General features: G+C 42.3%; 2 protein-coding genes across 2 annotated transcripts; one reads left to right on the top strand and one right to left on the bottom strand.

Moving 5' to 3' along the window:
* Positions 1-245: 245 nt before the first annotated feature.
* Positions 246-5406, bottom strand: RPL9 (ribosomal protein L9). The gene is made up of 8 exons (XM_027746784.2): positions 5364-5406; positions 5048-5094; positions 4852-4967; positions 3923-4018; positions 3478-3610; positions 2014-2094; positions 1426-1541; positions 246-362 (listed from the first exon to the last, which is right to left on the bottom strand). The coding sequence occupies exons 2-7, from the start codon at positions 5091-5093 to the stop codon at positions 1435-1437; spliced, it is 579 nt and encodes a 192-aa protein (XP_027602585.1). The 5' UTR covers position 5094; positions 5364-5406; the 3' UTR covers positions 246-362; positions 1426-1434.
* An 87-nt stretch (positions 5407-5493) lies between these two features.
* Positions 5494-16671, top strand: LIAS (lipoic acid synthetase). The gene is made up of 11 exons (XM_027746783.2): positions 5494-5604; positions 6649-6821; positions 7489-7582; positions 8317-8397; positions 8627-8783; positions 9850-9907; positions 10978-11106; positions 11995-12140; positions 13769-13839; positions 14568-14679; positions 15544-16671. Exons 1-11 carry the CDS (start codon positions 5524-5526, stop codon positions 15594-15596), a joined length of 1155 nt encoding a protein of 384 aa, XP_027602584.1. The 5' UTR covers positions 5494-5523; the 3' UTR covers positions 15597-16671.
* The last annotated feature ends 3149 nt before the right edge of the window (positions 16672-19820 follow it).

The following is a 19820-nucleotide window of genomic DNA, read 5'->3' as shown; positions in this document are numbered from 1 at the left end:
TTGCTATTTCTTAATGCTATGATTCAAAAATACCACTTCATGACTTTGCACACTGCGTCCACACTACCAATGTGTTTTCAAACCATCAGACTTCATTCAGATTGAATGTTCTCAGAGGCTGGCAGGGCAGTGTGTACACCACGCTAACATAACCTTTCTGTGACAATCTGCTTGTCCAAAACACCTTGAACAAGTTCATGCAATCACCATTTAGTTCTTTAAAAAAAAAAAAAAAAAGACCAAGATATTAAGTATGTTTTATTTTATTAAACCTCTCATGGTGTTCTGGTTTTGTACCAGATTCTTTGAGCTGGTCTTGTTGATCTAATGTTTCATGGTGGTTTGTATCAGGATCCAGACAACTGTAAATAAAACATTAAGAGCTATTAGAAAGATTTAGCAGTGCAAATGTGAAACTAAGTTTATAGCCATTTGATGCTAATTTATCTGATAGTTTTAATGCAAGATAGACATTAATAGCTCAAAGAATTTGCTTTATTTTGTTCAGATGAGATTACTTAAGGATGCCTTCAAACACAACAGCTCATGACTGTTCAATAAGCAGGTAGTAAGTTGTTCCATCTCTCAAGTAACTTTGAACAGCAGTAAAAATTATTTTTTTCAGTGGCTTCCAAGTGTCTGGTACCTGGCTGGTGTTAAAAAAATAAATTTGTTTCTAAAACTCAGTTCATCGGCATCCTGCCTCAAGCTTAGGATACAGAAGATACACAACATGGAACTTATTTGCAAATCAGCCTGTCTCATCCTGCACAAGTGTTTTGCACTATGTTTGGAACCATATGTAGCTGAAACACTTAAAATTCCAAAATTCCTTTAACACTTAAATCCCTTTAATACTTAAAATTCCTTTAACACTTAAAATTCCTAAATTATCCCCAAATCCTTGTACTCAACTTCAGTAACAAAAGTCCACATACAATGTAAATAGCTGAACTTGTAAACAGAGCTGTTTACCAGCATTTACACACAAACAGCATAGAAGAACCTTTATATACAAACTGTATGCTGACCACTATTTTTAGTCAGGGCAGTGTCCAACCAGGAGGAACATTAGCCTAAGGTCTTCTCTGTAAACAGCTGTAAACTGGTCTGTCAGGCCAGGTCAGCTGGTTTTAAATTCTCAGCCACCACTGCAGCCAGCGGTCACAGTGCAGAGTACAGCACTGCAGAGTTAGATATTCCTCCATACAGCAGCATAATGCCAAGTTGATGAGAGATGAAAAATGGCTGTCAAAAGACCTAGCAAAATTAAAGTTTTATGACATGCCTTATACTGCCTTATAGAAACATAACTTCATCCCTGTTGGGAATCTGCTTAACCACAGCCATGTTGAAGCAGATGAACCTTGTGAAGTCCCCATCTCTAAACAGATGATGTACAATGTGCATTAAAATGATACCAACCTATGAGTTTTACTCATCTGCCTGCTGTACTGTTCCTTTCTCAGAGACGTAGATACCATCCAAGAATTTCCTGATATCCTTGTTCTTGACTGTGGTGGCTTGCTGGATCAAGGCAGCTGCAGACAAAGCAAGACCATTAGTAAAAAGCAAGCGGTCTGAGCTAACTTGTAGCCTTTGTTTACACTCCAGTATTTCAACAAACAAAGGGAACTGTCATCTAGAGAAATTACCAACTTGAAATCCTGTCAGGTCTAATGAAAACAGAATGCATGTCACTGAGCTGGTCTTGGCAACTTGGGGCCCTGACTGTTCATTACTGCACACTTGTACAACAGAAAAGCTGAAAAGTTTGGTATCAAAAAAGCCATAAATACTGACTTTACAGAAGAAGGTTCCTTGGACCTGTAAAAACATCTTTAAGTGTAGAAGCAGCATAAGGAATTATGAAAAGCAGTTATGGTGACTAAAGCAAAAAAAAAAATCCTAGGCTGTTGTTTACCTCAGGATTTGAGGAGAAAGAATTTGCTAAGCTGACATCTTCAGATAAAAGTGGCCATATAACCTTCCTACACATCTCCTTTCACAAACCTGAATTGGAGACCAACTCAATGTCATTGCCTTCAAGGATCAGCTCATCTTTCTGGGCTTGAGACACTGCACAGGTAACACCTGTGGAAAGGAAAACACATCATCTACACTGTCGAAGATGTTAAGTGTGGTAAAGAAACAGTATTAATATCCCAGTTTACAGATCTAGAAAGCTGCATTCAAGCCAATAATTAGCTTCTATAACTTTGTTAAGAGAATCCCTGAAATCCATTCCAGGGTTGTCCTCCCTCACAGTTTCAAAACTTAAAGATTAGTGCAAGTTATGCTCTGGATTGAAAGCAACTAAGTGATATTCCTGCTTACTCATTACTACACAACAACACTGTGTACAAGCCAGAGACTTTGCCAGCACAGCTCTGTCAGCCAGGTGGTGCCACTTCCCACAGGCTTGTGTTCAATAAGACAAAACTGGAGTCACCATAATCAAAAGTCATTGAAAATCACCTGCCCCCTGTCATGTCAAGCACTGTGTTTATTTATTAGCAATGCTGAGAATACTCACAAGGAGTAAACATTATGGCATCTGAGAGTCTAACGGGAAACTTGCATTTGCAAGGAGATAACAAAAGTTTTTATAATTTGATCTACTTAATCAAAGCCAGTCCTTTACTATCTTTACAGTAAAGGCTGACTTGAAAAAAAACAAATACAGTAATTAAACCCTGCCTTAATATCCCACTGTAAATCAAAATCAAAGCACTGCAACTCTGCACTGTATCTAACAGGGTTTTGGGACAAATCTGATGCATTCCTCTAAAGCCACCCCAAAACGTCATCAGTCACGTTAAATAACCTTATCCATACCCTCACTAGAAATGCAATTAGAAAAAAAAAGGACATGGAAAGTCTTTTCTACAGTCTGAAGGTAACTCTGTTTATGAAATGTTTTGTCTCCTCCCTTCAGAAGTTTAACAAGCTCCATCAAGTGCCTACTCTTCTGTTAGACATTTTGCTGAAACTACAAGTACGCAAGATGTAAAACCAGCAGGTAATATGGTCATTTTGAAATTTATCATGCCTGCTCCTAGATAATCAGGAAATTCAAACTACACCACCTCAAAGACCAAAAATATGATATGGAATTAATTTATGTACAATGTTTAAAACAGAAACGCAAATCTAAAATTAAGCACTGCAGTTTACCAACTATAAATAGTGCCAAGATCTCACAATGACAAAAGGACATCTTGGACTCCCTTATTGCAGTAAGTAACTCTAAAGTAGTTATTAGCTAGCTCTCAATATTAAAAATAAACTACAAAATCCTTATTAATAATAAAGCTAAATAGCGGCAAAGGTATCATAAGGAGATTACATGAATTCAGACAAGCAAATGCTGCTCCAACAATTATTCAGCATCTCCTGCTCTCTGTGGCAGTGCCCAGAGAAAACAGCTTGAAAAGCCCAGTTAGAATGGCACAGTACATCTCCAGAAATGCTCACCTGGCCTCATCCGCACTCTGCGGATGTACTTCTCTCCCAAGAAGTTTCGGATCTCCACAAGTGAGCCATTATCCTGTATGACCACATTGATTGGGAAGTGAGCATACACCGACCTCATCTTGTAACGAAAGCCCTGTGATACAGGACATAATCAGATATTGAAAGGAGAACACATCCAAAAGGCAGAACATGTGCATTAAGTTTACTGGAGAAATCTACCCAAGACGTATCAAAAATAGTTTCTTAAAGAGGGCAGGACACTGAGCCCAAGAGACATCTGTGCTTTCTTCCACCTGCAAAACTTGCTTGACATCAAGTGCAAGAACACAGTAAAAGGAAGAGAAGCTACATCTTGGATGCTTAGAAACACTTTCCCAAAACTAAAAGGCTATCACTGCAGGTAACAAAAATGTCAGCAGTTATCCTGCTTCAAAGTAAAACTTACCAGAGTGACCCCCTTGATCATGTTCTGTACATGGCTGCAGATGGTGCGGACTGTTGCCAGCTCCTTTCTGTTACCCCACCACTTGTCAACTCGCAGCTGGGTTAAAAAAAACACATTAACAAAGCTTTCAGCTACACTTCAAAACTAACAACGAAATATTTTTGTGACAAACTAGGAGCAAAACATTCACATAAACTACTTAAAAGCACAGAACTACTCTGTTTCTCTGACAGACTATTAAAGGCCCACCTGGCCTTTAAAGTCCCAACCCCCATATATGTCAGAAACCTTTATCTTGTTCATGTCTTGCTACTAACAAATCCTCAAAAGAGCTAGGATAGATAAATCCAAAATCTTAAGCTAAAGGTTGTATTATCAAATGCTAAACACGTTGTTCCAAAGTCAGTCTCCTATGCATCATCAACTTAAATGAAACACTGTGTGAGGGTCCACCGTTTCAATGAAACACTTGATACTTATGAACAAGTAGCTGCAATCAGTCACTCTTGGATTTTTTTTATACTTTTCAAGACTATATGAAAATATTATTCATTTATTTAGAGAACACATGCTCTTCTGATGTTCTTGCTGTTTCTGGAAATCAAACAAACTGATTTAGTTTTACCCAGCTAAAACGAGCCAGTCTGTAAAACAACATCCATCCATCAATCCCTTTCCCTGTACCTGACTTTAACTACAAAGGAATGCAACCAACACATTCAGGCCAATATGACAGAACCGCAACGCTCCCACAGTGCCCGAGTAGGTCCCGTGCTCCATCAGACCAACCTCTTTCAGAAAACACAGAAATGAGCAAAACCAAACAACGTACCTGTAGCTGAACATTTTCGGTCACCCTTCTACACCACCATTAAGCTTTTAAGCCAGCTGTTAAGCTCCCCTGCGTCTCCGAGCCGCGCAGTACTCACCTTTTTGTGCTTCTTCCCCAGGAGGGACAGCTCCACGTTGATGTGGTTAAAATCCCTCCGCAGGGTTCCTCGGGGGCCCTTCACTATGACCGTCCGGCCCTTCAGCGAGACTCCCACTGCGAACAGAAGGTAGACACGCGTTATGGGCTGTGGGGACGGCAGCGCCGGGCGCCCCCCGAACGCAGCGGACACTGACCTTGCTCGGGGATGTCCACGGTCTGGTTGCTGAGGATGGTCTTCATCCTGCGGGAGAGAACGACACAGGCTGGAGGCTCCCGCGGCCCTCTCCCGGCGGAGACCCCGCCCGGACGGACGCGGCGCCCTCAGCGCCCAGCGGGGCCCGGCCGGGCCGGCGCCGCCCGGGGCTCCTCCCGCGGGGTGCGGGACGGGACATGCCGCGCTGGCGGGGCCCAGCGGGGCCCCGGGGGGCTGCCGGCGCGCGGGCGGGGCGGCGCGGAGCCGCGCGCCGCGGATGGTCCCGGATGATCCCGGATTATCCCGGGCGGCCTCACCTGGCAGCGCGCGACGCGGAAAGAGAGTGCGCGTGACGTCATCGCACTCTTGTAGCCGCTTCCGCGCCCGTGACGTCATCGCGCCGAGGCCGAGCCGTCCGAGAGGCAGGAGCAGCCGAGGCGGTCGAGCGCTGAGCGCATCGCTCGCGCCGGTGCCGCCATGTCGCTGCTGCTACCGCGGGGCCGCTGCGGGGCCACTGCCGCCGCCCGGGGGCTGCTGCTGCCGCGGGGCCGGGCCCGGGTGAGTCCCGCCGCGTGACCCGGGGACCGGGCGGGCGGGGGGCGATGTAGCGTGGCGCGGCACGGCGAGAGGAGATCGCACGGGGAGGGGACGGGGCGCGTCCCGGTGCCGGTGCCGAGAGGGTTCGTGGTGGCGGCGGCGCGGGGCGGCCGCGGGCAGAGCCCGGGAAGGGCCATCCCAGCCCCACACGGGCACACGCACTCCCAGGACACCGAGCCCCGGCCCCGCTCCCGCGGGACAGCGCCCGGAAGCACTGGAAGCCATCGCCGCGTCCTGCAGTCCCGAAGTGTCAGAGGAACCCGCACAGCGGTGTTTCACGGAATCACAGAATCAATGAGGTTGGAAAAGATCTCTGAGATCTTGTCGAGTCCAACCTATGACTGAACATCATCACGTCAAGCCATGTCCAGTCTTGGCTTAAACACCTCGAGGGACGGTTGAATCCACCACCTCCCTAGACAGCCCATTCCAATGTCTAATCACCCTTTCTGAGAAGAAATTCTTCTTGATGTCCAACCTAAAGCTCCCCTGGCGCAGCTTGAGGGCATTTCTCTCGTCCTGTCACTTGTTACCTGGCAGAAGAGAAGGACCCCCACCTGGCTACAGCCTCCTTTCAGGCAGTTGTAGAGAGCGATCTGGTCTCCCTTGAGCCTCCTTTTTTCCAGGCTAAACAGCCCGAGCTCCCTCATCCTCTCCTCATGGGACTTGAGCTCCAGACCCTTCACCAGCTCTGTTGTCCTCCTCGGGACACACTCCAGCACCTTCTTTCTTGCAGTGAGTGGCCCAGAGCTCGATACAGGATTTGAGGTGCAGCCTCACCAGCGCTGACTACGAGGGGAATTTGTGTTATACTGTGTAACTTAGCAGGGTATTATCGTAGATAAGTCTGTTTCATGTGGCTTAAAATAAAAAGAAGTTAACTTAAAGGCCATTAGAAAAATGCTTATGCAAAGTGTACATTAACAGGCAAAAGGGCAAGTTGTTGTTTAGTATATGCTGCTAGTACATTTGCAATTAAATAAATTACAGTTTTGCTGCTTTTAGATATCTGGGAGCCATGTGTGTAACCAGTACGGAACATCGAGTTCTTTGCCAGGGGACAAAAAAGAGTTTCTGCAAAATGGGCCAGACTTGCAGGACTTTGTCTCTGGAGATCTGTCAGACAAGAGCACATGGGCTGAGTATAAAGGCAATTTGAAGCGTGAGAAAGGAGAAAGGTAATTGTGATTTTAAACAACTGTAGTTGCTTCTGGGCACTATCTTGCACATTTAGTAATAACTACAAAATGTATACTCTGTATTTTTATTAAATTCTGCCCTACTGGCTTGCAAATTTAATGACTTTTCAGTAAGAAACAAAAACACGTATAACAAAACATGGAGACATGGTGTTTTCTCACGTGAGTGCCTGTGCCATGGCCTGTATTGAATTACAAATATCAGTAGGTCAATGTGCCCAACTTTACTGTTGAAAAAATATTATCGATAGAGTAAAACAAAAAATTAAGACTAAATTATAAAATGCTTAAACCCCCATATTTCCAGTTATAAATTTGATCAGAAGCAATAGCTCTATAACAACTGCTGCCGTTCATTATTGCAGTCTCCAGTGTGGCACTGTTAAACCCCACTGGAACAGTGAACAGTTTTAAACCTTTCAGTGACAGCAAACTCCTACACCTGAGTGTTGGCATGATGATAAACAGGGAAGAGAGAAGTCAGATCTGACCATCAATGATGTTAACATTAGTTTCTGGGTTGCATCAGCTTTCAAGGAACCTTTCCTTGTTGGGATCCATAACAAATTAAAATGAATCTATAAAATTAATGACATTTGCTATGTAGGTAGTTTATTAATCTTTATGTTTTCTTGGTGTTACTCAGGCTGCGGCTTCCTCCATGGCTGAAAACAAAGATTCCCATGGGAAAGAACTACAATAAACTAAAGAATACCTTGAGAAGCTTAAATCTTCATACGGTAAATCTGGCACCAACCAAGTTTTCCTGTAGAAATAAGGCATTTTTTACATTTTTTTTTTCTGTGCAGAACAGGTAAAAATCATGTCTTGCATGATCTTCAGGGCTGAAACCAAGCCAAATACTGATCTTTTTTGTCAGAAGTGAATTTTACCCCTAAAGAATGAAGATAAATCCAACAGAGTATTGAATGTTTTGCCTGCTATGATTTTAAGTATTACGGTTTACTATTTGCATCACCAGAGATCAGAAGATGCTATATGCAACTGTTTTTAATGGGAACACACACGATTTCAGAGTTACATACATGTTTTCCATGAAAAGAACTGTACAAATGTGTATATTTTGTTAATTGTACCTTCCAGATGGTAAAAAGTGGTGTGAATGCATGGAGAGCTTTTTTCTCTTTTTTTTTTTTTTCAGGCTAAGATCATCCTTTAATGAGTCATAGACTTTGTCATAGACATTTTAACACTTTTTAAATTTAAAATGTTAATGACAGTCTGTGCTAATTAATAAGGCAGTTACATGGTTGAGGAGCTTCTTTTTGCTAATGGAGTTGCAGTTGTGAAGAAGCAATTCTAGAAGGTCCAGAGCATGGAACTGTTAACCTTATTTATCACAGAAGGAATTATGTTCTGTTTGTAGGCTACTATTGAAATTGATCAGTAATAAAATAATTATTTTCAATAATAATATGAAAAATGCAGGTTCAGTACAGCCTTTCACCCTCAGGTATGTGAAGAAGCACGTTGTCCCAACATTGGAGAATGCTGGGGAGGTGGTGAATATGCCACAGCCACAGCTACTATTATGGTAAGTCATTTACCATTTCTTAAGTGTTCTGTTAATGTCTGAGCTGTTTGTAGTGCGTTGCTGGATCTCTACTGTAGTGGAGTGGTTTTATTACAATAAATTTAGAGTAAAGCACTGTCCCAGTTTTATTTGCTTAGTGTTGGGATTTATCTGATGTTGCTTATGCAGCTGTTTCCCAGCTGAGCAATAGTGACATGCACCATGTAAATGAATGTGTGTCTTGTTCCAGCTGATGGGTGATACATGCACTAGAGGCTGCAGATTTTGCTCAGTAAAGACAGCAAAAAATCCACCTCCTCTGGATCCCCAGGAGCCTTACAACACAGCCAAGGCTATCGCTGAGTGGGGCTTGGATTACGTTGTGCTGACATCTGTGGACAGAGATGGTGCGTAGGTCGCTCTCCTGGCTTTCCCTCTGAGCTCTCAGATGTGTTACGTGGGGTAAACACAGGCCCCTGTAAATATTTATCAACACAGCTGTCAAGGAGGACTGTTCTAAAGGAGTCCACAGTGATGAAACTTCAGGAAGTTCCTACATATTCTTAGTATTTCTCCATATCTGGTAAAACATAGCAGAAGTTACACTGTTATTAAATGGCAAGAATATTAGAATACTAAATATTTATATTTTTTTGTGAAATGCATACATAAACACTGTATTCTGTTACTCCATTAGCAAAAAGAAACCCCAACCACAAGCATTCATATACAATGCCATTACAGAACTTCTTCCAAACACTAAACCTGGAATATATTATATGTAATAAAAGGGGGCAGAGTTTAGGTTGGACATTAGGAGGAATTTTTTCACAGAAAGGATGATTAAACATTGGAATGGATTGCCCAGGGAGGTGGTGGAATGACTGTCCCTGGAGGTGTTTAAAGAAAGACTGGATGTGGTACTTAGTGCCATGGTCTAGTTGACATCGTGATTGGTCATAGGTTGGACTTAATGATCTCAGAGGTTTTTTTTCAACCTAATTGATTCTGTAATTCTGTGAAAACTGGAAGTTGCCTTTTTTTAAGGTTGTAGTAGCTCCTTTGAGGTGATACCATGTAGGAGGGGAAAACCCCTGTAAAAACTGTTCAGTATGGTGGGAAGTCCAGTAGCTTCAAAGCGGCCTACAGAGCAGTAATATATATATCTCAATTTTTGTACAACTCTTTCTCAGACCAAAACTGTATATAGATAAAGCCATTCTGTGCTCAGGCTGACAGTGGACCTAGAGACAGGTAAAGGTGAATCACAGTCACAGTTAGACTTTGTGCAGAGCAAGGCTTGGTAGGATATCCTTTGTAAACCCTTGGCATAAGCGGTAAGATAAGACTGGGGTTTGACTGGTTTATTATTTCTCGTTTAAACTTGAATCTGTTAAGGGTGTTGAGTCTTTGCTAATAAGTAAATACATTTCTTGAACTGAAAGGTTAACTGAATAATTGACATGCTTGTAGATATGCCCGACGGTGGAGCAGAACACTTTGCAAAGACAGTCTCGCATCTGAAAGAAAGGTATGTCATTAATATATTGCTATTATTCTTATAACCTTAGAATGTGGTACTGCATGTAGGTCAAAGCTACCTTTAGCTGGAGTATTCCAGGTGCCATGCAGATACAAAAGTCTGCCTTTAGCCTATCTGTGCCGCTTTCTTTTTCTTTTCATCTGTCTCATAGAATGGCCCCAAACTGTTTTGAATTTGGATGCATTTCCAATTCATCCCAGGCTTATGTAAAGCTAAGCACTGGATTCCTTCTTTGAACGGGCAACTGGTTTACCAGGAAATGAGTACATTCTTTTGAGGTACGGTCATTCCTGAAGCTTGGGGCTCAAACACAGCGGATTTAGGTAACACTGTCACCACGACCGAAGGAGTCTGGTTTGTCATTCAGCAGTGATCAGATTGCTTTTCATTTCCCCACAGTGGCCATTTCCAAGTCTGTGAATGTACCTTCTGGCTTTCCCTGGCTGTGTCACCTTCACCCTGCATTGGTGCCCCGTACACCATTTGACAGCATACTTGTCTGCCTGCAGAATTCATTTGTATAACCCCATTTAAGTGTTTATTCAGTGTATCTTGGGACTCCAAAGGTTCCTTCAGATTTTCCCACCAGTCTTTCTGAGCTGAAATCAGGTTCTTGGACACCAAGATTAGATTCCAGGGCAATAACTTAGAGTCTTCATATACTGGTAGGCAGGATCATAGCTCCTCTGTATTTTGGAGCTATGATCTCAAACTCGTGTTAAGTTACATGACTGCAAAAAAGACACATGAAAAATCTTGCATGAACAGTACATGCAATTAAAATTGTTTTAGAGGCTGTTGGAAGTGCTCTTATATTTATTATTTATCTTTTGTTATATTCCAGCTCACATCAGTAAAATCAGGAATTGAACACAGTTCCTGTTTGATTTGTTTTATAAGTATTTGCAGAAATCTGTTCTTTTAGAATGGTATCCTGAATTAACTTTGCTTTGCTATCAGAGCATCATTTATTAATTTCTGTGTGGTTTTTTGCTCTCTTGAGTTTTTTAGCAACACAAAATCCCAGCGATGTGTTCCTTTTTGTCTGTCCTTTTCAGGAATTCCAAAATCCTAGTGGAATGCCTAACTCCCGATTTCCGAGGGGACCTTAAAGCTGTGGAGAAAGTAGCGTTGTCGGGGCTGGATGTGTATGCTCACAACGTGGAGACGGTCCCAGAACTGCAGAGGTAAGCACTAGCACTGTGTATGGCAAGGGGGTTGTAAAAGAACTCCCTTCTGAGCTGCCCTGAAACCCCCCGTTGTTCTGTGGGAGGCGGCGGGAGCGGGCGGGGCCGGGATGCGGAGCGGCCCCGCTCCCGGCCTGCCCCGCGCGGGGCCCCGCCGTGCCCGCCGCCCGCCGGCAGGGGGCGCCCGCGCCACGGCGCTGCGGCGGCGTCACCTCCCCGGGAACGTCCCGGCATCCCATGGCGGGTGTGGGACCTGAGCTGGGCACGTCCCGGCATCCCATGGCGGGTGTGGGACCTGAGCTGGGCACGTCAAACCGGTCATCCCATGGCGGTTGTGGGACACAAAATTAGCTGGGCAACGGCCCGCATCCCAAATGAGCGGGTGGTAAGTGAAAGAGGGTTACCTGAGCTGGGCACGTCCCGGCATCCCATGGCGGGTGTGGGACCTGAGCTGGGCACGTCCCGGCATCCCATGGCGGGTGTGGGACCTGAGCTGGGCACGTCCCGGCATCCCATGGCGGGTGTGGGACCTGAGCTGGGCACATCCCGGCATCCCATGGCAGGTGTGGGACCTGACCTGGGCACATCCCAACATCCCATCCCCCCATCCCAGCTGTGGAATCTGAGCTGGGCACATCCCAGCATCCCATCTCAGGTGTGGGACCTGAACCGGGTACATCCCATCCCCCCATCCCAGCTGTGGAACCTGAACTGGGCACATTCCGTTGCTTCTGATGCTTCGGGGCCTTTCAGCCAGTGTCAAACTGCTCAGCTAAAACCTGTACGCTGCCGCTTTATAGAAATGAGCAGAACGAGCCTTTCCTGGCATCTTTAACTTCTGTGCACCCTTTCATGTTCTTTTCCCCCTTGTGCTGGAAATGTGCAAAGGAAGGTCCGCGATCCCCGCGCCAACTTTGAGCAGTCCGTACGTGTGCTGAAGCACGCCAAGGAGGTCCAGCCTGGCATCATTTCTAAAACCTCCATTATGCTGGGGCTGGGCGAGACAGATGAACAAGTGTATTCCACAATGAAATGTAAGTTGGTGTTGAAATAGATGCCAGAATTCACAGATATGAATTTTATTGTGTTGGAAAACAGTTGTAAGCGTATTTACCTCTACATGCAAATCAGTTTGCCTGGTGCAGGAAATGTTTTCTAAATTCCATTGAAAAAGAAAAGTTTGGTTAAAGAAGACTGGATTTCTGAAATATTTTGCTTTCATATGGCTTCCAGAGTCAATTTGATGGGTAAATCCAGCTCGTGTTGACTTCAGTGGAAATTAGAACTATTTTTGTGTAACTGTATTAACGTTCTTATCTTGCAATACTTAAATAATGACCTTGCAACATTATTACCTTATTGTGCTTTGCTTTTTAGAAACAGCAGACCTGATTAAATTATTTCAGTTTATTTAGATGTAAAAATGTTACAATCCCTGGAGATGTAGCATGTTCTTATGTTTCATGTAAATGTATTTTTAAGGGGACAGAAAACCATTCATGGTGGTAACTGAAAGTAATGCACTTGGAAGAAGTAGTTCATAAATGCTATGGCATTTCTCCCATATCCTGAAAGAATGTCTACCTGGTACTTTTATTTTGTGTACAGAACACATTTAGAATGCAGCTATATAGTCTAGTTTTGTTGTAGTTGGACCAAAAAATTACACTTCCTGGTTTTCCCATTCTTACTGCCTTGCATTTCCGAGCCACAGGGATATGAAATTTCAGATTTGGTGCTGTTTGCCTTCAAGCCAAGTTCATGGATGTAAATGGAAGCAAACTGTTACCAGCCACATTCATTTGGTTACTGTAGTTTTGTTCCCCTTCCATCCTCTGGCTGTGAGTTAAAGAGCATGTAAATGTGCTGGTACTGTACCTGTTTCTTTACAGACCCATATCAATGTAAACAGATTCCAGGTTAACAGTGAGTGCAGTGCTGTAATCAAGACATTGTCTTTTCTTCCTACTCAATGTAGGGCAACCAACCCACATAGCCAAAAAATACATGGAGATATTCATGCAAATTCTGATTCCTCAGCCATCCCTTTGTTCAGAACACCCCTCTAGCTGCAGTAAACAGTTCTTCAGGCCAGCTGACTATCGAGTGTCCAGGTTTTTCCCCTGTAAATAGACTACCTGAACTCATTTGCTCTTTATTGATTCTGGTATATCCTACAATTGTAAAGACAAAGTTTATAAGACTCTGCAGGCATCAAAAAATACATCCTAAGTGTGTAAAACTGGCCATTTCCCCTGATTTATGGCACTTCAGAACTCTCCACATCTTTTTGGCATCTAGTCTGTTGAAACAGTGAAGTGCCAAGTGCATGTGAACCCATCCATCTCTTATCAAATGAAGGCTCTGACATAAAGACACAGTGAAAAGCAGCAAGATAAAGACAAGAACATGTCATCTCTGCAGTGAGACACGACTGCAGTGACCAGGGTATTCTCTCTAGCTCAGGCCCTGCAGCAGCGCAGAGCTCAGTGAGGTGTGTGGCTACTGTGCGTGGAGGCTGCAAGTTCCCTTTGCTCTGAGCAGAATGTAGCCCCCACAGGGTGCTGGGGAGTGAGCCTTGTTCAGACTTGGAAAGATGGCGTTTTTTAATGGCTGACAATGCCTTGTGATCCTTCTGCCACTAACAGTTTTGTTTTTACAGTATTACGGGAAGCAGATGTAGATTGCTTGACCCTAGGACAGTACATGCAACCAACAAAACGTCACCTGAAGGTAAAAGTGCCTTTAATTTACAGGCAGAATTATAGTCTATACCTTGCACAGTCATCCTTACCCTAACTACAGATGTCAGGAAAAATTTCCTTCCTTGTTTGGCCTGATAGTGTTCATCTGTTACGGACTCTTCACGAAAAAATTACCTCAGGCATCTAACTCCTTCCATCTTCTGCAGACTTCCCAGTGCTAGTTTCTGCTGTTAGCCAGGGAGGCAGCTGGAGCTGAGGCATGATTCTGGAAAACAAGGGCTTCAGTGTATTTCTCAAGCATAATGGCTCAAGCCAGTGCCCCTTCACTGTCTCATAGGCTCTCCCTTAATGGTACCACTTCAGCTGGGGAAATTACCATTTTCTGCTTCTGTGATCTGTCCAGAGTGTCACGCTCTGTTTTGTTCCTGTGTTTCACTAAAATAACTGTTAGTGAAGAGATCTCTAGGACTATCATGACTTTTTACTAACTTGGACAAAAGAAAAGGCTTGCTCCAAAGGACCATTCAAAAACAGAGTGAAGAAAATTCTAAACTTTTCAGTTAAATATGAAAAGCAAATAAAATACCTTATTTTGTTAGAAAGCAGAGAGAAAATACAGTTGGTGACTTGACTGCTCAAAGCTTTGGAGTGAAAAATTTTGAACTTGCGATATAACTGTGTTTCATTTCACTGTATGCCAGCTATAGCCATTTCCTTTGCATTAACACCTGATTAAAATTAATTCTTTTCACTCAGGTTGAAGAATACATAACTCCTGAAAAGTTTAAGTACTGGGAAAAAGTAGGAAATGATCTTGGATTCCATTACACTGCTAGTGGGCCTTTAGTGCGTTCCTCCTATAAAGCAGGTAAATTGCTGAAAGGCATTAGATTCTTCAGCATGTAACATTTTATTATATAAAATTAAAAGGGTGAAGCAATGTGCAACAAACCTCACCTTAGCTCAAGGACACTCCATATTTGTGCAATCGCTGTGCTGCTTAAGCTAATTTTTTTTGCCAAACGTATCTTGTACTATACTTAATGTGTGAGGCAGGATAAAAGGTATCCAATTGGCAAGTTTTCCTTTACATTTTGCCTTTTGGATGCTTCCAGGTTTATTGGGACTCTTTGTTATTTGTGATGCAGTTTTGTTGCTTTAGGCAGAATTTATCTACAGTGCCTTAGAAATAATTGGACACCCTTATGGTAGTGCTTTTTCTGACACAGCACTGGGTATTAAGTGGCAGCTGATATTAATGAAACTGTTGTGTAGGTACAGCATCCTGCTTCTTCCGAAAGAGAAAGCAGAGAAGACTCATCTGGGGCACTGTGCTTCTCAGTCTGTTTTAATGCCAGCTCAAATGAGACTTATAGCAGGTTTCCCTATAACTTGCTGATACTTTATTAAATGAAATTAGTTTTTAATTCAACCAATTCACTTGCCTGTTGGAAAGCACAAAGCAGCAGAGCTATTTCATGAAATTGGACATGAGGAAAATTAGGATTTCAGGAGTGGCAGGGTTATGGGTTATGGTTTGGGGTTTTTTTTTTAGATTCCTGCTATATGTATTGAAAGTGCTGTTGCATAGAATGGAATTACTATAAAATACTGGTAAGAACATTCCTGCTGTAGAATAGAACACTCATGTTAAGTAAGAATGTGTCTTGTTTTGCCTTATTTTATTGAAATACCAACAAATAATTTAGGTGCTTTTTTTCCTTTTACTTAGGTGAATTCTTTTTGAAGAACTTAGTAGAAAAAAGAAAGACAAAAGCCATCTGAAAATGAGAGTGAACCTATTTAAAGCAGCCAGTTTTAAGGATCCTTTTTTCAGCATATAATTACACTCAGTTCCAGAAATGCAGAAGACCAGATGGTGAATATATGAACAAACTCACTATCTTTCCAGAACACTTTTCTCTCAACAAAACATGTTATTTCTCCTGGCAAGGCTACAACTACAGAGTACTTCTAGTGTTCAGCAAAAAGACAGAACATGATAGAAGCAATTTTAAAAGAGTGATGGAACTGAGGCGGAAGAAATAAATGTAAGCTGGAAAAAAAGATTGGGCAGATTTATCCGTCTGATACTGCCATCAGCATTGCTGCAGTTAATACCTGTGAGGATGCTGATAGAAACTTGAAAGGTACTGATACTTTGGTGTATCTTACCATTATGTAACACAAGCTTTCAGGGGCTCTGGGAACTATAGGAGTCCTAAAGAAAGATTTTGTACATGACAATGGACCAGAATAGGGCTATCTTGAACTACACCAGAGAAGGTGTGGTAATACTACTTCAGGAGGTGGTATTTCTTACCTGTATCTCAAGAAAATGAGCTGTACCATTCTGATAGCTGAAGCTTTTCTGATGCTTGCATGTCTTGAAGTGTGAGAGCCATGGTAAATACAAGATACCAAGCTGAAGAAAACAAGTCCTTTGTGGCAAGACAATTGTAGATATCATATTATTAAAACCATTTGGAAAATCAGAGTTGGTGTAAGAGCATAAGTAGAGCCACCCCTGTTTGGATTACATGACCGTAACAAACTTCAGTGAGTTGCACAGACGCTTGTTCAGTATTGGGTATGCAGAACTGCTGCTATTCTGTACTGTGCTTCTATTCTGTGGCTATTGTCTTGTCATTAAAGGAAAGTTGAAAACCTGGTGTTTGTGTTTGGTGGGTCTGGTTACCTGCCCCTTGAGGCTTGGTCTGGCTGGTAAATCTGAATGCAGAGAAGTGAACCACATCATGGGTGAAATGTGGAATCCACTACATATCACACTAACCTCAAGCAGAAATAAAAACGTGGCTTATGGTATACTTGCATCAATAAATGCTTCTCTTTACAGCAATAATACTGATCGCTGTCTCTCTCTAAGAATTCTCAGATATTAGATACCATTTTTTGAACTGGCTTCACCTGTGTCTTCATGAAGTTACCTGGGAAACATTCCAGGAATTTGCTATCTGGTCCCAAACATTCATCATGCAGGTAATTCTATGGCTGGCTCTAGTACTTTTCTAAACTACTGTAGTCTGTATGAAGGAGAGTGGACCCTCCATCCCCCACCAACTCAGTCAGATGGTAGAAGGAAGACAGCTAACTGGCAAGTTAATATCTAGAGAAATTTGTTATGAACAATAATAAGATTATACCACTGCAGCCAGTGATGTACAAATGATACTTCACAAAATGAAGTAGAGGGGTTATTAAAGTATTATGAAGACAAATAACTTTAACCAACCAAGAAGGAATGTACTAATTCAAGAGTGTAAGGGGAGAGAAACCTGAACCATGAGGAACAGAGGGAAACAACAGAGAAACAAAAGTCTTAATAGGTATACTTTGTAAAGGCAGAGAGAAAGGCAAGACTGCTTTTCTTTTTTAATAATATTAATAAATTTAAAAATAAAAAAAGTCTGACTGCTAGTCGTGGAAAGACCAGGTATACTTTGAGCCAAAAATGCCTTGCTTCAGCTGAAGCACACTTGAGTACCAGAGCTATGGCAAGGAAATTCAATACTCCCTCCCCTGCAGCAGACAGGGAGGAGTACCACATCAGCTCCAAGATACCCACACATTTAACAGCTGCCCGCCTTTATTAGAGGTTCTACTGTAAATATTGGGTTTGACTACAGAGCAGAATTAACAGAGTATGACTGTAGCTTCTGCCAAGTTACTGCTCTTTCAGCATCTCAACACTAGAAATATAGAAAAAGGAATTCTGAGCCATACAACTATTACTGAACCGGAACAAGAAAACATTGCACAGTACTTATCTGTGTCTTCTTTACAGTGAGAAAAATAATGCTTCTTAAAACACAGACCAATACTACTTCATGTTAGAATTATGACTTGCTGCTGGATGGTTCAGAAGATGATCTCATGCTCTTACACAACTGTCTACCACCTGTCTGGTACCAAGTTTCAGAAGCTACACAAGCTATTTTCTAACTGCATGTTTTGCAGTAGTTTCTGAGGAAAGCAAGCACACTTTGACTTCATAGACTGGAGGGGGTCTTTGTTTCTTTAACAGTGTTTGAAGACAAGTCCTAAAGTTCTTTTCCTAGTTACAAATTCCTGCTTTCACAGCCATCTTACTTCCCTATTACCCATTCAGTTTTTCCATAACTATAGGTTAAAGCACCAAACTCTCACAAACCTTGTTGTAATTCAGCACAGGTTTCATGACCCTCAGTTTTGTTTCTGATGAAGTTTCCCGTTTAGTGACATTTCCTTTTTGTATGTCAATCACATTCTGTCAGTTTGTTTCACAAAGCAGCCACAAAATATTTTAAGAAACATTGTTCATCCTTGCAATCAGGAAAACATCAAAATGAGTTTTGGGAATAAGATGCCAAGTTGACACAGACACTTTAAAAGAAGGAATAGCCTTTTTTAGCATCATTACGTCCATCTACTACACTGTGTGAAGCATAACTGTTATACATAGAGAATCGTTGCATCTTCCAGTAACTTCAAGTCTTCAGGTGAACCGAACACTCCAGCTTTGTTGATTTAAAAGCAATTTTAAATTCTTTTCTACTTGATGAATAACTAATATTGCTGTTCCCTTCATTTAAAAAGAAGCTGTCACATATTTATGCTTCTGTACTATGGCATGAGGCAACTTACTGCAGATGTTCAACGTACAGTAGAAATGTTAATACAGCAAAAGCAAGTCATGAAAACTGACTACAGCATTCCTAAATCAGATAACTATCATTCTTTCCTGCATTGTTTTAAAACTAAATTCCAACTTCAGCTGTTGAGCAAGATTACAGCACTGCAAGAACCTCAAGTGAGAGAAGTGTAAACTTGTTGGCCAGTACAAAAACCTCACCCTAACTGCTTCTATAGTAACGAGTCTTGGTTAAGAATGTGTGTTCTAATTCACTCACAATACTCTTGGCTCTTGTATTCCTGGCACCAGACTAGTTTTACCTGCACAAAGACTTGAACAAAGATACATGGAAGAAAATGGTACATCTTGCCTGTCATTTACAATTTGTCTACGTACATCTTGAGTAAGACCTAATTTATGCAGTCTGTATCATGCTATTCCTAGACTTGTATTAAATCTGGATTTGCTTCAGCTGTTGTATTCACATTTTTGCAGTGAAAAACAGTGTTACTTTTATTAAGAACCTCATAAAAAGAATTCAGAGCACAGGAGTCCGTTGCTCACATTACACAAGTCTTATCCAGAATTACGTGCTACAAAATCCCATACACAAAGACTCAACAGCAGTAAACCCCATCTCTTACATGCAGTACTCAAGCCTTCAGAGTAGGAATACAGTTCTTATTTCCCTGGCAACTGTAGTCTGAAGACAATGGCTTATGATTCACAGTGCTGCACAAGCTTGTGGAGCTCTTCCTTTTGGCCTGCGGTAAGGTTCATTTGCATATATGCAAAGTAAGTTTTGCTGTATCCTGAAGGAATGTTCCCACAATCCCAGTGTCCTGCTAAAAGCATGCAGCCACCAAGAAACTAAGTTGACTCTAAGAAAGCAAGGGAAATGCCAGTACCAGTTTTACCCTTGTTGCTCTTCAGAAAGGATCTGCTCCTCCCCACTTTCCCAAGAGAGGGGAGTTAGAGTGATCCATCCCACTGTAATGAACTTGACTGTTTTCTAACATCTTTATGACTAAGCCAAAAGTCACTATTCAGGCTTTGATTAAGTCTGCAGGAGGCAACTCACTGTAGATGTTCAACTTACAGTAGAAATGTTAAGCTCGATACAGCAAAAGCAAGTTCTACAGGGTAGGAATAGGGGTATAACACCTAGTTCCTCTGTCTCCTTGGGAGGGCATGTGAAAAAGCACTGGAAGCTTATGAATACTTGCACATTCCTAAGGAACAACATTTCACACAAGACTAACAAACTGATGAGGACATACAGAGGCACTACTACTACAGCTGTGTGCAAATTTCTGAAAAACATCCTGATTTTCTGATGCCTCTATTCACCCTCCTGGTTAAGATAATCCCTGCAG

The sequence above is a fragment of the Pipra filicauda genome, unplaced genomic scaffold (assembly GCF_003945595.2).
Source record: "Pipra filicauda isolate LSUMZ 115617 unplaced genomic scaffold, ASM394559v2 scaffold38_size3968069_pilon, whole genome shotgun sequence".
NCBI lineage: Eukaryota > Metazoa > Chordata > Aves > Passeriformes > Pipridae > Pipra > Pipra filicauda.
The sequence above is the reverse complement of the archived record's forward strand: the minus strand, read 5'-3'. Positions and strand labels throughout refer to the sequence as shown.

What these genes read in the sequence shown, in the direction of transcription:
- RPL9 (XM_027746784.2), bottom strand. Translation starts at nt 5,093, where the DNA reads ATGAAGACCATCCTCAGCAACCAGACCGTGGACATCCCCGAGCAAG. An exon ending in CGTGGACATCCCCGAGCAAG is followed by an intron (nt 4,968 to 5,047) that starts GTCAGTGTCCGC and finishes TTCTGTTCGCAG; the next exon opens with TGGGAGTCTCGCTGAAGGGC. An exon ending in TGATCAAGGGGGTCACTCTG is followed by an intron (nt 3,611 to 3,922) that starts GTAAGTTTTACT and finishes CCTGTATCACAG; the next exon opens with GGCTTTCGTTACAAGATGAG.
- LIAS (XM_027746783.2), top strand. Translation starts at nt 5,524, where the DNA reads ATGTCGCTGCTGCTACCGCGGGGCCGCTGCGGGGCCACTGCCGCCGCC. An exon ending in ACGGTCCCAGAACTGCAGAG is followed by an intron (nt 11,107 to 11,994) that starts GTAAGCACTAGC and finishes AAATGTGCAAAG; the next exon opens with GAAGGTCCGCGATCCCCGCG. An exon ending in AGTGTATTCCACAATGAAAT is followed by an intron (nt 12,141 to 13,768) that starts GTAAGTTGGTGT and finishes TTGTTTTTACAG; the next exon opens with TATTACGGGAAGCAGATGTA.